The sequence below is a fragment of the Callorhinchus milii genome, unplaced genomic scaffold (assembly GCF_018977255.1).
Source record: "Callorhinchus milii isolate IMCB2004 unplaced genomic scaffold, IMCB_Cmil_1.0 Scaffold4, whole genome shotgun sequence".
Lineage (NCBI taxonomy): Eukaryota > Metazoa > Chordata > Chondrichthyes > Chimaeriformes > Callorhinchidae > Callorhinchus > Callorhinchus milii.
In genome coordinates this window covers 63,697,099-63,712,921 of record NW_024704745.1, presented here as the reverse complement: position 1 = coordinate 63,712,921, position 15,823 = coordinate 63,697,099, and the positions used below count along the sequence as shown (strand labels likewise).

At 37.7% G+C, this 15,823-nt stretch overlaps 1 protein-coding gene across 1 annotated transcript in view; it reads right to left on the bottom strand.

Moving 5' to 3' along the window:
- Positions 1-15,823, bottom strand: part of LOC103185779 (cytoplasmic dynein 2 heavy chain 1) — a 311,776-nt gene that overhangs the window by 282,367 nt on the left and 13,586 nt on the right. Inside the window, exons 12-21 of the mRNA XM_042334736.1 lie at positions 14,812-14,987; positions 12,896-13,091; positions 11,782-11,877; positions 9,006-9,170; positions 8,048-8,146; positions 5,896-6,035; positions 3,851-4,079; positions 2,943-3,070; positions 1,125-1,240; positions 44-171 (exon numbers count right to left, since the gene is read on the bottom strand). Of these exons, the coding sequence (XP_042190670.1) occupies positions 44-171; positions 1,125-1,240; positions 2,943-3,070; positions 3,851-4,079; positions 5,896-6,035; positions 8,048-8,146; positions 9,006-9,170; positions 11,782-11,877; positions 12,896-13,091; positions 14,812-14,987 (1,473 nt within the window). The remainder of the gene's footprint in view (positions 1-43; positions 172-1,124; positions 1,241-2,942; positions 3,071-3,850; positions 4,080-5,895; positions 6,036-8,047; positions 8,147-9,005; positions 9,171-11,781; positions 11,878-12,895; positions 13,092-14,811; positions 14,988-15,823) is intronic.

The following is a 15,823-nucleotide window of genomic DNA, read 5'->3' as shown; positions in this document are numbered from 1 at the left end:
ATATTTTATCAGGTGCGCTGCATTTTGAATTCATTATTCTTACGCAAGGTTTCTTCATAGTAAGCTCGGTGTGCTTTGCATTTGCATCTCCTATTTCATCCACTGTCTGAGGTCTCTTTGATAAGATGTCCATTGCAGTATTCAAAAAACTGTCAATCTCATGGATATTTGCTGAATAAAATGGTTAAGAAAAAGTGGGTGAAAAATTCAAAAATGATCATGGCGAAATTAAGTATTTAAAATATTACTTATAAGTTTTACTAAATCACCGAACGTGCATTGATACAGATGTTTAAGGAATTATTGGATAAGGATAATACTAAAATACACACCAGGGTTGAAAAAGTGATTGAATAGCATAACCTAAGCACAGGTTACATAAACAGGATGCTGGTTTTGTCCTCCCAACTCGAGAAGCCCCAACTCTAACCACTGAAGCATTGGGTATAAAATATCAAGCTCCGTGACAGATATATAGAAGGCCGAAGCCAGCTACAATGACTGTTTGTTTCAGATTTTTTGCTACAGTCGCAAGCCCTATCAACTCATAGAACTAATATTCTTATATATTATACTAATATTCTTATGTTTGTATATTATAAGAAAATTGGTCTTTGCACTGCATCTTTTTGACATATATATGCTTAGCTGCATGGATAATCCCATTACTACATACAATACTGTAAATTGGAAAACATTACATCACTAAACAGACATCAACACAATTTTAAATTGGGCATTTACTGTACCTTGCATAAAAGCATCACAACCAAGGGGTGGCCCTTCACCAAATCACTCTGAACCTGAAGCATGGAAAACTATATACATTTTTAAAACTATGCAAATAACTCTCACATCGGGAGGACAACCCATGGCGCTGGACAGTCCAGGGTTGACATCCGAGCTGGGGGTTGGATTCGGGAGGAGCGGGGGCCAAGGAGGGTGGGGTGGGAAGATGATGAAAGGCTCGGTCAAAGGGGAAGGCTTTGAGATGGACCTTGAAGGAGGCACCAGAAGGGGTGAGGCAAAGGGATGGGGTATCAAGATAATAATCCAATAATATTATGCAAGTGAAATGTACAACTACTCTAATTTTGAATGCGACAATTAAAACGGTGTCTTACTCTGTATGGACTTTCTTAATGACAGAAGCAGGACATCAAATAGCTTCTGAATAAGGTCATCAATCACAGCCTTCACAGGATTGCAATTAATTGTAATACAATCCACTTTAATGACACTGCAAAATTTGAAAATAAGAGGTTTTGTAATTTATATTTGAATCAAAAGAAAAAACAACACAACGGATACAGTCTTGCAATAGTCATGCATTGTTTATTGTAACTTTATACTGACTTATGCACAAATCCTCAAAGTATGCTATACCAATTCTCCTCTCTTCATGTATGGCTGGATGAGCTTTATAACCGATTTTGTCTCCAATGTGAGAGGATGGAGAGATTCAGGATGTCTGAAACCAATACTGGAATCCAATACCATTTGAAGTCGCAAGAAACAGTTTATTTCAGAATGGACTTTCATGATGGCAGAAGTAGGGCATCAAACAGTTTTTGAATAAGATCAAAATTCTTTCCATTCTAAATGATATTGGATTCCATGACTAAATTTGCTGGAGCTCAGAAAGAACATTTCTACCATTGTGAGTGCTTTCAAAAAAGTTAAATCAATACTACCAGTTCTGTTCTTGGAGTCTTCCTAACAGATAGTATAGCATCATAATGTCCATTCACATTATATTCTATTCAGGGAAAATAAATCCTAATAATAATAATTACATTTGAAATATTATCTTTCATGTCAGGAGGACATCACAAAGCCCTTCACAAGATACAAGAACAATTCAATATATATATTATGTAATAGCAAGCTATTATATATATGTGTATATATATATGCTTTCAATATACTATATATATATACACACACACAAGCACACAGTCTCTAGTCCTCAACTGCAAATTAAGGTTTGCGTTTTTTCTTTAAAAATAATAACCTTTTTAAACATTGAGGTTTAAAAATTTAAAAACACAGCAGCAAAGGTGTGGATTCAAAGCAGTACATGACAAAATCTAAAAAGTCTCACATCACCTGAAAAGCACCAATTCAAGACCTATTCACAGCTAACTAACTTCAGTGACTCTGCTTATCTTATGTTGTAGTGATGTGAACATTAAATATGACAATTCTAAAGAATGTGCAGGTCAATTATTGATTTGCATTCATAAACAGTTAAAACCCATTTGTAAAAATAAACCGTATGACTTTCTTGAGAACAATCAATTCTAGAGAGAATTTGTGGCAGATTAGCAGCAAGGCAAAATTCATTCACAGTTCTCTATACACTGAATCTCTGCCAGGGCCACTGGGGGATATTAGAGGGAGAAAACATGGCTTTCCCTGAGGGTGAAGACAGGGTAGACAAATAACATCCCAAACCAGTCAACTAACATCACTTTCCCTAATATAGCAGACAATATACAGCAACATTAGGACAAACCTGAAGCAACTAAGTCAAGGAATGAAATAGGCAACGTTTCAACCAGGAGAAAGCAAAAGAAGGAGACAGAATAAAAAACACCTTCAAAATCCCACCCCAAACAGCTTCCTAAATGAATTGTCACCAGTGATTCCACTGCCTTTTCATTGGGTCCCATCATTAAATTTATCTCAAGTAGCTATGGTCCTTGCCCATTTCTGCAGCAGATGTGATACATTCTCAGAATGCCAATGAATTTTATATTTTTGGATATAAAAGTTTTAAGTTATTGATTTCTAGACAATGTACCATGGTTACACATAATCCTAAGCATATACTCTTTCAAGGATGCCATTTTGCTCATTCATTGCGAAGTTCAGTCTCCCGTTGTTGGGTTGTAATTCAATTCACTTGTTAAAAAAAGGATGAAAGCATTTAATTTAACCTTGGCAGCCTTTCGGAATCCTTTCCTCTTCCTTTCAGTGCCTTGAAATTCCTCTCCCAGTCATGTACAGTTTGGAGTTGTTCCTCAACCAATGTTTCAATATTCACTTGTCCAAGTATAACCCAATCCTATTTGAAAAAATACACATCATTACTAGTATGTACTAGTGAATAGATCATTGAATGTTTTAAAGTAATAATAATTGTTCCATTTGACACAGCGCCTTCACTCCGGCAAGCTATCATGCTGCTTGTCGAGCTAGGACCACCCTACCCGTTAGGGCATTGGAGGATTAACAGGTGCTGAGTGGAAGGATTCCCTGCCCCCAGTGACTGGTCTGCCAGTCCTTCCAAGTCCTGCTGATGAGCTAGGATGGCTGTACTGTCAGCAGTAGTGCCCTGGGGTACTGCAGACCCACATGGCTCAGGATCCGGACTAACGTGGCCCCCACAGAGGGCTGGCTTGATTCCAACATTCCGTTACCAAACACGTCACCAGCTCCAAGGAGGCCGCACTTACCTACCGCCCCCCCACCCCTCCAGATCCCCAAGGAGTCACTAATTGCTCATTCGACAAGTATGGGTTTGAGCCCTCACTAGGTGGAAGGTAAGTACCAGGAACACCCTGCGAGTGTCCAAGTGGGCAACACATCTTAGATATAGCGCCTTATCATGGCATCGGGATCTCCCAAATAGCTTTACAGGAGTTTACTGTAAATTGCAGTGACTGTGCATTTATAGGCAATGTTCTGGAGATAAATAGTACACTATATTTAATTTTGAACAAGCAAATGTGGCAGCCAATTCGTGACACCAACAATAGACAAATGATCAGTTATACAAACCTGAATTTTGGGGGATGCATTTTGTACATACAGTACCAAACTGTAAAGTGTGTGAGATGGTTACCTTAAATTTGTCCAGCACTTTTGACAAACGTTTGAACAGATCTTCTGCTTTGCTAAAAACAGTAAGGAAACCGTTTGCATTTCTCTCTATCATAACAACAAAGATAGGCTCCTCCCCAGGCTCACTTGCACCCTTGAATTGGTTTGGAATAGAAATAAACCTCTTCATTTCTCGGTAGTATTTTGCCCGAATTTCTTCAAAAGGAGGTTTAAATTGCAACCTCGCCTGCCTGCACAGAATAAAGAAATGAGTCATTTTTTCCCCATACTATACCAGATATGTGAACACATCTAGCTGCACACACATAACTGCATACATATGTAACAACAAGTCTTACCCTTCATAATTCAACTTAATTGAATGACGTAATTAATCATCCAATAATTAATCCAATATGGTATACAATTATCATATATACACAACTGTTTATTTTAACATAAAAGATGCAGATTATAACATCTTAAATCTAACTTTCAGCCTGCCTATTACTAAAAATTGTGCAACACTGCATCAACTCCCTATTTACTGATCTATATCTGGAGGCACAGTTTCATGAAACAGCATTTGCTGATGTGCCAAACACATTTTCAAAGAAGATAATTGATGCTGGGCCTCCCCAATAACACGTTAGGCTGGGACCAATTTCTCAGACCCCACAAAACAAAGCACAAAAAAAATCTGAATTCCAAATCACCAAGTTGCCATTGATGTAATTTCCTGTGCACAGAAAGACTGCCAGAAGGCAGCTCTTCTTAGCGTAGGAAACTAACTGGTCAGTACCTAAAACCAGGTGTACCACTCTTCCAATATAACATTGATCACTCTATAGTATGCTGCGCAAGAGAAAGTAGGAAATAGGAAATTCGAAACATATGTTTTGTGCTACCAACTTATATGGGAATATTTTTTCCCTCAATTTGTAAATGACATCAATTTGAAGATCTAAAGAAGCTTCACAACAGATGAAAGTGAGAATCTCCACGAGAACGAAAGGTAGCAATTTAAAGAATCTGTCACTCAGTAATGAGCAGTGAAATATTATCAGAACTGTAGCAGTAATAGTACCTTCATCAATAAAATGCTTTTCGTTATAGTTCTGTACACAATTAGTTGTAGTTAACTAGAGACGGTTTCTCTCCCCACCCCCCACCTCCCTCCCACACCATCACCTTCCTCACAGGTCATTCTCATATCCTCATTATTATAGCTGTACAAAATATGGCATTAAAGAAATGAAAGAAAAAAGGTTTAAAAATGTGAATAAATAGGCTTTCCCCACTTTCTAAATAATAAAATAGAATGGTGACTTCAATAGAGGTGAAATCCTCTTCCAATTAATTTCAATAATTTTGAGAAAGTATAAGTATATATAGTAGCAGCAAAACGTATGAAAGATAATAGCCGCAAAAGCCATTTCTCACTTATTGATGATTTATTTTCCCCTAATGGTTCAGTGTAAAAAAAATTCCAGTCAAACAATGACATGTTCGCCCACAAATATACAGTCAATTCACTTTACAGTATATTCTGTGAAGCGCTTTGGGACGTCTAGAAGACGTGAAAAGCACTTTATCAAATGCAAGGATTATTATTATTATTATTATTATGTAAGTTATTCCAGATAGTAGTCTCTCTACCGCAGAGTGCAGTGAGCTGCAAATTCAAAAGCAGTACTACTTCTCAAATCAGTCAATGTGCAGAAAGAAATCAGATATCCACCCCAAGCTGCTGGTGAAGTGTCAACATCCCCTATTTGGTGCATTAACATTACAGGTGCGTTAGTCACAGCTAAAACACTGCATGCACATTTACACATGTACGTATACATACACGCAAGCATGCACATGAACAAACAGAATATTATCCACTGTTGAAACTTAAACCTAATTGCTCAAAGTTGTCAGACAAGCTTCTTGCCACAGGGGAAGGAAGCTATTCAAGGTTGTTCCAATATAATATTAACAGATACTGCATTCCTCATAATTTCAAACAAAATATCGAAAGAAAAGTTTTTTAAAAATTGTCAGCTATATTTTGTTACATACTTGAATGTGAGCTCCACATTAATTTCAGGAAGATTCTCGTTCAACGCTTCTAAGCCTATCTGATACTGATGTTCGAGTGCTTTGTATAGCTGATGATTCCAGTGTTGTCGCCAAGCCTTCATATCACCAGAACGAAAACCCTTTTGTAAAATATATAAAATATAAATACAAATGCAATGAATGAAGAAAATTGTTAAGCTATTCTTCAACTTGCAATGATGCAACAAATTCAAAAATCAATCTGCACTTGATTGCCTAACCTTCAGATTTTAAAAATGCCTCTAGTTAAACAGTTTTCTCAAAAAATCCCCACAGTAAGGATATAAATATATTTTCATGCTCAGTACAATGTGTGCAGAGATTAGCTTCTTTATTAATGATAAACTGATCCTACTTCTTTTATTTCACGTTTTCACCGTAAATAAAAATTTGGTGTTATCACACAGAATAATGCAGCTCATCATCCCCCTACAAGGAAGAGGAACTCCACTGATTCTCATTCCGGCAGCATATTTTAGATAAACGTTCATACGGACATCAAACAGACAACGCATCAGCAATTTTGCTTCATCATAATAATAATAATGATTATTATTATTATTAAATGGGTTCTAAATCAAAATTTGCAACCTGGAGTTTTAGATCACACTTTAAAACAATAAATCTAAAGAACAAAGCTTTTAAAAAAAATGACCAACTATATTTTGTCACATACAGTATTTGAATGTAAGCTACAGATTAATGGAGCTTCCAGTTTCAATTTTTTAAAAAGGCCTTTGAAAAACAACTCCAGAGCAAATAATAATAATAAAATTAAAAAGTGCAATTTTATATTAAATAAAGACTGATGAATTTTGACGGGTCTAAAATGTTTTCTTTTTTCCTTTCAAGGTCTCTAATTGCTAGATTTACGTTTTGTTGTCTCCCTGGTCATATGGCTTTCCTTCAGATCTGCTTGATTATTCTAAAATGGGTTGAATAAACACTCCAAAGAAAGCATTTCTATATTTGACGAGTGGTTCTCACTTTATAAAATAATTGGAAATATTTTGTTACTTAGCTTGGAAAATATCTATAAGAAAACCAAGGAGAAATCTGATGTGCATTTCTATTTTTTTTAATGAACGTTATGTCAATTCATTCTCATGGTTAGATGTTCTTGTTAAAGAAAATATGGACCTCACTAAGCAGTGAAATCTATACAGTAAATTGTGAAACAAAACTGCAGGTTCCGGTACACTGTTATAATGGGTTATACCCACACAGGATGATGAAAACAAATGTATTCAAGACACTAGATTTATTTTCCTCAACAACGCAATGCGTTATTCAGAACACATGGCAAAGGCTTTTGTTTATCAGTTAACTATTTAACTACAAAACAAAAAGTTTAAATTCTTTAATATAGTATTAGCAACATCTTTCAAACTAAAAATTCAGAGATAAATGAAATACATGATAGCAGGCACTTTCCATTCCTCTGCCCATTTAATATGCCTAAAACTAAATAGTATGATTGGCATCCAAGAAGCCCAATACAGCCCAATTATGTCAGTTATTTATAGCACAAATTTGGTTATAGCACAGTTTGGACCTTATTTACTCCACATGCATTCAGCAAGGCTGCTCACTTTTAGCATTCAGCACAACCAACATCACTTCCCATTTGCCTCACAAGCACAAAGCAGGAAGTGATATCAGTAGCAACCTGATTATCCAGACATCTGTCTGGCTTTTGTTAAAAAAACAGAGAATCATCCAGCTCACACAGAGTTGTAATTGCACCTCCCTACAGCATGAGTAGAGATGTTTTGAATCTTAATCATCAAGTTATAACAAGGCTCCACTACATTTCTTGCATCTGAAAGCACTGAACGAAATGTGGTGAACAAACAGCCATTATTATAATAATTCTTGCATTTTATATAGTGCATATAGCATTGATACATCTCAAAGTTTCAGTTTTTTAGTTTTGCTGTAAAGTGTCAATCGCACATAATAGAGAACACAGCAGCTAATTGGCACACAGCAATATCCGACAGATGGCCATGATGTGAATGACTATTTTTATCTGGAGGAATGTTAGCCAGGGCTTTCTCTTTTCAAATAAGGGCAATGTTCTGGTTACAATGACTTGGTGGGCTTCACTTACTTGTGAGTCAAGGTTGGAGAAAACAAATCTCAGCTCTTGCAATCCATCTTTCCATCGATGTTGTTGGCGAAGTAGATCAACATTCATGAGCGCTACTACCTGCAAGGTCAAACCCTCTGTCTGAATTACTGATACAAGCACTTTCATCAGTCACAAAGAATTAGTTTCTAAATGATATGCATTTGGTGCATATGCATATTTATAATTTAAGTTTTCAAATTTATGCAGGACTAAAAATCGAATAGCTTATATACAATAGCTAGGTTTCTTTAGGTTTATAATCTAATTTTGTTAATATTTTTGCAGCAGTAATAAGGACACTATTGACAATTAAAAGATTAACAAAAAATTAAGTTTGAGAATGCTACCCAAATGCATATACAGACAGTGTTCATCTATCTCATGGTCATTTCTAGAACTCAAGTTAAACAAGTTAGTGTGAGATGAAGAAACAGATTGAAAACAATACACATTTAAAGACGAACAATTTGTTCCATGGGCATTAGTAAATTGACATTCTATTGCAATTGTGCTGATAAAAATTAATATTCAACCAAAATCGTAGTAAATGTAAACCTGGGTAGACAATGCTTACTGAAGTGTGTGGCTTCAGAAAATGTCCAAACTATTTATATGAGAAATTATTGAACTGCAAACCTTTTCTGAATTCTTATTTCAAAAGCAGATTTTTTAAAAAAAGACCTTTTTTAATTTGATTTGTTCAGAAACTTTTTCTGAATAAGGAAAAGGGGAATTCAGTGGGTCAACCAGCTATGGAGGATATTGAATCATATCTCCTCCACAATACTCCTACGCCAAAATAGTGTTGCCAATTTTTTTTAAAAAATACTTATGGGCAAGATTAGAAACCATATGTAAAACCGTATGTAAAATATGAGGCTAAATTGTTTGGAAGGATAGCCTTTCTCATTCCTTGTTTTCCTGCATTTTTTTTTACCTTATCACAGAAGTCAGTATGACATTTCCTCAGCTTCCTGTTCTCTGTGGTAAGCCGTTCAGCTGCAGTCTGCAGCTTTTGAATGTATGTCTCTAACTCCTTGACGTTATCCCAAGTTATCTGTACCTTGCCATCTGCCCCTTCCTTGGAGCCAGCCTTTGGGTTCTGATAAATGATGAGCACACAACGTAAATATCTCATCAATCCTAACCAGTTAACAAATGGCATACTTTAGGACACAATTCACACAATTCTTACAACTTTTCTTTAACCTTTATTAAACATTATTAAACTCCAAACCTTTGGAGACCCTTTCATTAATTTCTTTTGTTAATTGATTTATTTTTCACACATAAAACAAATTGTTGTTAATGGGTAAACATGAGCATATAAAGTATATACATACAATGCAACTTCCTGAAATCAAGAACAGAGTTACTGAGCTCTTGAACAGGTATGGGCTGATTAGCGAGTCAGCGTGAATTTAAGAAGGTATGTCTGATTAATTTAGTTGACTTTTTCAAAGAGGTCACTAGCATGATGGATAAGGGCGTACTTGTGGATGTTGCCGTTATGGATTTTCAGAAGGCATTTGATAAGGTTTAGCGCAGAAGAATATTAGCGGCAATGAAAACAAACAGAATTATAATAATCTTGCTTTTTGCATTTGATATAGCGCCTATCCTGTAGTCAAGACTCTGAAAGCACTTGACAGGATATGGTGTAAAATGGAGTGTTTTGTGGGTGAAACGCAGCAGCCAGTTTGAGCTCTACAGGTTCCACAAACAGTGGAACGAGTGACCAATTTTATTTGGAGGATTTGTGGGCCGGAAAACCAGGAGAAACGCTGACCTTGGGATTTTCAACGTCCACCTCAGTAAGTAGATAGGACTTTGGTTTAAAGTCTCATCTGAAGGACGCCCACCAACAATGCAACACCCTCCAGCACTGCAATGGAGTGTCAGCTTAAGACTATGTGATTCCAAGTCCTCACTACAACTTTCTGACTCAGAGGCAAGAGTGCTGCCAACGGACCAGGTTGACACAGGTGTGATATTTTGAGCTACAATCTTTGTTTCTTTCAGTCTTTACCCCAACCTCTACTGTAGAGCCAACATCAATTTTAAAAATCCTGATCAGATAATGGTCTTCAGAGACCAATTTAATGATTTGTCTTCATTGATAATAAGGGTAACTCAAGGCATGTGTTACACTTTTACAGATAATGTAAATGATGTTAGTGGGTGGCCTTCAAGTATCCTGCCATTGCTCCTCCGACTAGCTCCTTCCCTCCCCTCATTCAAGGCTTATCTTGAAGTACTTCTGCCTAAGCTTTTGGTCACTATTCCCCTCTGAACCCACTTCGGCTCTTATCCAGCTTCAGTGCCCAGCCTTCAGGGTAAAGATACCCAGGTTCCACACAGGCTCCGCAAATGGGAGCATATAAGATGGTGAAGAGGAGTGGACGGAGAATAGAGCCCTGCAGAATACTGACTGTACAGGGGCGGGAGGACTAATCTTTTGATGCAACAAAGCGGAGATGCTGGGATAGGTAGAAATTAGACCAGGAATAGCGAGGAGAGATTGTTAAGAAGGATAGAGTGGTCCACATTTCATGTATTGTTGTCAAATGTAGCGATTGTGTATTTTTAAAGTTCTAGCTGTACCCGTTGCAGCTACGCTTTGCAATCAAAGGATCCAATATGGAATGTAGATTTCAGTGATACCACTCACAAACCATTTAACATGGCATAAACACTTTATGTACACCTGAAGCAAAACTGCCATACATGTGTGATGAGCTTGTTTAGGTCATAGGGGGGAAGAGATTCCCCCCAAAACATATACTGATGGCACTCCCCCATGCAAGACCTTTACAATGAGGTATAAATCATGTCTCTTCATCAATCGGTTATTGCGTTATTGGCAGACAGACACACAAACATTTTGTCTTTATTAGTATAGATGTATCTCTCTAGAAGGGTGTGTGATTTCCTCTGCGCTACTTTGTTGCAGAACACCATGCATACCTCATATTTTGGGGCTTAATTAAAGCATTTTTAAATATAGTTCATCAACGATAGGAGATCCCTACAAAAAAAATGCCCATGACACTCCCCCTTGCAAGAACTTTCCAATGAGGTATAAATCATGTCTCTACGTTAATCGGTTATTGCGTTATTGGAGGACACACAGACAGACATTTCATCTTTATTAGCATAGAAGAAGATAAAAGAAGAAGTTCGCAACCATTTAGCGCACCGTAATTCCAGAGCAGTCATGAGATGAATGAACAATTCATCTACAAGACTGTTTGCCATTCCAGGAATCCAGTGATTTTTTTATTGTCAATCCTTACGTTTGATATAGAACCTTTAACATTGGGAGGATGTCTCAAATTGAGTCACAGGATATATTGTAAAGTGTAACAACACTTTTGGAAGCGAACGCAGCAGCGAATTTTCACAAAGCGGCATCTCATCTGAGGGAAGCCACCCCCAACAACGTGGCCCATCCCAGCATTGCACTGGTGTGTCAGTCTGGCCTGTGAATTCAGCCCACAACTTTCTGACCCAGAGACGAGAGTTCTGCCATACTTTAAGTGCTCCAAGATGCCATCCGGTGTGAAGGGACCTATATAAATGCATGTTGTTGTTATTGCCAACTAAGGCAGGCTCACACATGTACACACAGACAAAACATTATATTTCACGTATAGAACAATATTTTGAAAAATAAACAAGGACACTCCACATTTTTCAGACTTCTGACCCACCTTTATTATCTGTTCAAATGCTAAAGCAGAGTTTAACATCATGGGCCTCTGGCTTGGAATCATCTGCTGATCAATGGTGTTGTAAAAATGAGCAACCTGCAACAGGAAAAAAGAAACACATTGTAGCTGCAGTACATTTTTAATTCTCAAATGTTACATGTGGAGTCCTGCAGCTCAGTGGTTAGAGCACTCGCTTTGTAAGCAAGAGACCTGGGTTCGATTAATCCCTCAAAATAAAATTCAATCCACGACTGTTTGTGGGACACTGCCGTGCACAATTGGCTGCCGCGTTTCACCCACAAATATACAGTCCCTTCATTTTACAGTCTATTCTGTGAAGCCCTTTGAGACGTCTAAAAGACCTAAAAAGTGCTATATCAAATGCAAGGATTATTATTATTATTATTGTGCTCTTGTATGAATCCTTACTCTTCAAGCAAAGGTTGAAAACGTTTAAACATCTGTATGACATTGGAAAGTATTGAGGTGTAAAATGCCACGTGTCGTCCCTCCAACATCAGAATAATCGTGGGTCCAAAATTGCCACTCAATAGATTTTCAGTGCTAATTTAACTCAACTTCAAGGCATTGATTGAGGCATTCACAGAGATAGAATTTTTGACAATGTTATATCACTGGCGACAATTATTATACCATTGGTTGCATTTTTACTCCATTAATGCATCAAACGAAGCCAGAAAACATTTCCTTAATTTTACAAAGTGTTGTCACTTAATCTTAATAAGATCATTACTTTTGGATTAGGTTTGTTACAATAAAAACAAGTAACATACATTGTTCCTAAACAGAAGTTGGAAAATTCAGGTCTGCAGGATGGTCTAAAACTCACAACAAAGCACTGGTCATTCATTGCCAGGGCTCAAGTTTCAATTGTAGCCTGGGTTTAAATTTCAAACTGCAGATTAATTGTTCACAATTCTCAACCAAGTTACTACATGGAGTGCCTTACAGGGTAAAGGGTTCTTCCCAGGGTGATCTATCCAAATTCTGATTGTAGACTTTCACAAACCAATATAGATAATAGTGCATAGCCAGTTATAAACAAGATAAGGAAATTGGTATACAATGGATGGCAAAAGTTAATGAAACCAACCTGCTTAAGAATAATCGCCTGTCTGTAGAACTTCTGAGCTGTTATTGCTGCTTGTTGTATTTTTGCAGGAATGGCAAACCCCAGAGCAGAAAGCTGTCGCACTTCTCTCAACAGAGTCACAAGACGATCCGAGTAATGTATTTTCAGCTTTCCATCAGAGTGATCCAATTCCATAACCTGACCACTGGCCTGCAAGCTGCCACAAGCAACACCAATTGGTTAGAAATTACATTAAGTTAAGTAAACATCTAGCAATCTGTAAGAGCTTGAAAGAGAGTTCTGGAACAATATCGATTTGTATTTGATACGTCACCTTTCATGCCAAGGGGATATCTCAAAGTGTTTCACATGTTTTACTGTAAAGTGAACTGACTATTTTCCAGGTAAACAGAGCAACCAAGTTACATGCAACAAGGTCATAATGGAATGCAATATCTAATAAACTGGGATTACAATGTTTCAGCTATCATAATTTGTTTGTTAGCAGAGTAAAATATATCTGTAGAGCAAGTAGTTATATACCTTGCAAAACATTGTTCAATGTCACTAGATGGAACTAGTATCCTTAATACTTCTAAACTGACAGATAGTTCCTTAGATATATTATTCTAATAAAGACAAAGTGTCTATCTGTGTATCTGACACTCACACAATAGCCAATTGACAGAGAAACGATTTATACCTCATCAGATAGGTCTTGGCATATTTGTTTTTTGGGGGAATCTCCTATCGTTCATGAGCTACATTAAAAAATGCTTTAATTAAGCCCCAAAATATGAGGTATGCATCATATTCTGCAACTGCATAGTGACAGAGATACCGTTCAGAGATACATCTATATTTTGCAACAAATTAATGGCACTTTTTTCTCCCATGTGGGTGAGACAGAGTGAGAGTGAGATTGAAGGAGAATATATTATAAAGTGTAGTGACTGTGTGTTTTGTGGGAGAGACAGAGACAGATAAAGAGACAGACTGAGAGAAGATATATTAAAGGAGTCCTCCCACAGGAGTGCTCCCAGCTGAGTACAGATGAAGACGAAATGTCTGTCTGGGTTTCAATCACATTCCATATTGGATCCTTTGGTTGCAAGTGAAGCTGCAAAGGGTATAGCGAGTTTATAGTAAGATAAAAATCCTTTAGAATTTTCTTATCTTCTTGAAAGAGCAGTCCATTGCTGTTACCAATCTGCTGTTGAGTTTATACAAAAATAATTTAATATTTTCCATAATAATAGCCAGTAATAATAATAATAATCGTTGCATTTAATTTGGCGACTTATCACACCTTAGAGGCATCTCAAAGCACTTCACAGAATATCTTGTAAAGTGAATTGACTGTACATTTTGTGGGCGAAACATGGCAGCTAATTGCACACAAAGTGTCCCATGAGCAGTCATGGATTGGAATGACCAATTTATTATTACTATTATTATTTTTTGAAGGAATTATTACCCCCCGAAAAGCGATCCGTCAATCGACTAACAAGCAGGCTCCTACTTACTGCTAGGTAAACAGAGGTGTGTAAGTAAGGAAACTTGCCCAACATTTCGCCCACGTGAAGGGCGCTATATAAATCCAAGTAGTTGTTGTGTTAGCTGTTTATGCAGCCAATATTAATAAATACAGGGGAAAACTGTTCCAGCTCCCTCACCCCGTACCAGAATAATGCTGCCTCGCATAGCATGGGCGTACACCAGACCCACACTCGGCAGAAGTGTGGAACACCCAGCTTCTGGTTCTGTCTGGGCAGTTTTCCATATTAAAAAGTGAACAATTTCTGGGTTGTTAGCTCATTGCTGATGTCGCTTCCTGCATATTACTTGGTTGACCACAAATTAAAATGTTATTTTTCACCTTTTTCTACGCAACCTAAAGAATGCTGGAGGAGAATAGGAAAATGTTAGAGGAATACCTGATGCCAGCTTTGGGATCTGACACAGATGACAGTATGTCCCTTGACCAATCATCAAACTGATCCTGCTCGTAGCTCCTCAGCTGGTCCAAAAGCTCATTGCAATTTCGCCAAAATGACCGAAATCCAGACAAGTCACTCAGCAAAGCCTCAGCTATCTTTATGGTATCTTCAGCCTAAAATAAAAGATGCAACATTACCTATTTCAAGTTCTAAACAATGTAAATCAAATGAATTTTATTAATATACTGCATAATTTTTTTCCTCCTTATTGTGTGTCTTGTCCTCACAGCAGTGACTCTTGCAGAGGTACAGTTCCATAGGCACTGCAACTCTCCTGTTTGTCAACTGCATTGAAGTTGAAAGTTATTTTTACTATTTTGTAATAGTACACAAAATTGTCATGGGAAACAGGCAAGAAGAACAACAACAAAATTACATTTGTAGAGCGCCTTTCATGTCTGGAGGATGTCAGAGTTTTGGACCCGAGCCGGGGATCAGGATTGGGGAGGGTGTGGGGGGAAGCAAGGTGATCAAAAGCACGGTCAAAGAGAAGGGTCTTGAGATGGGTTTTGAAGGAGGCGAGGGAGGGGGTGTGGCGGAGAGACTGTGGGATGGAGTTCCAGAGGGTGGGGACAAAGTGGCAAAAGACCCGCCAATGGTGGGACGGCGAGGTGGGGGATGTGAAGCAAGCCAGAGCCTGCTGAGCGAAGGGAGTCAGCAGGATGGTAGACGATCCACCTTTGCTCAATAGTGGAGGTGCTCAATGCAGGATTGGGAGAGTCTGAGTTCAGTTGGGTCAACAAAGTCCCAGGTTTAATCGTTGAAAATGCAGTCCTTGACAGTCTGTGAGAGCAGAAGTAGAGCACATAAATCATTGCCTCCTTTCTGCTTCTGATTTCACAATCTCATTCTTGTCCTCTCAAATCACTGAATTTGTTTGCCTATTAAATTATGGTTGCACAGACATCAGTCACTCACAATGCTTAAACTGAATTATAATGGGGCTCTT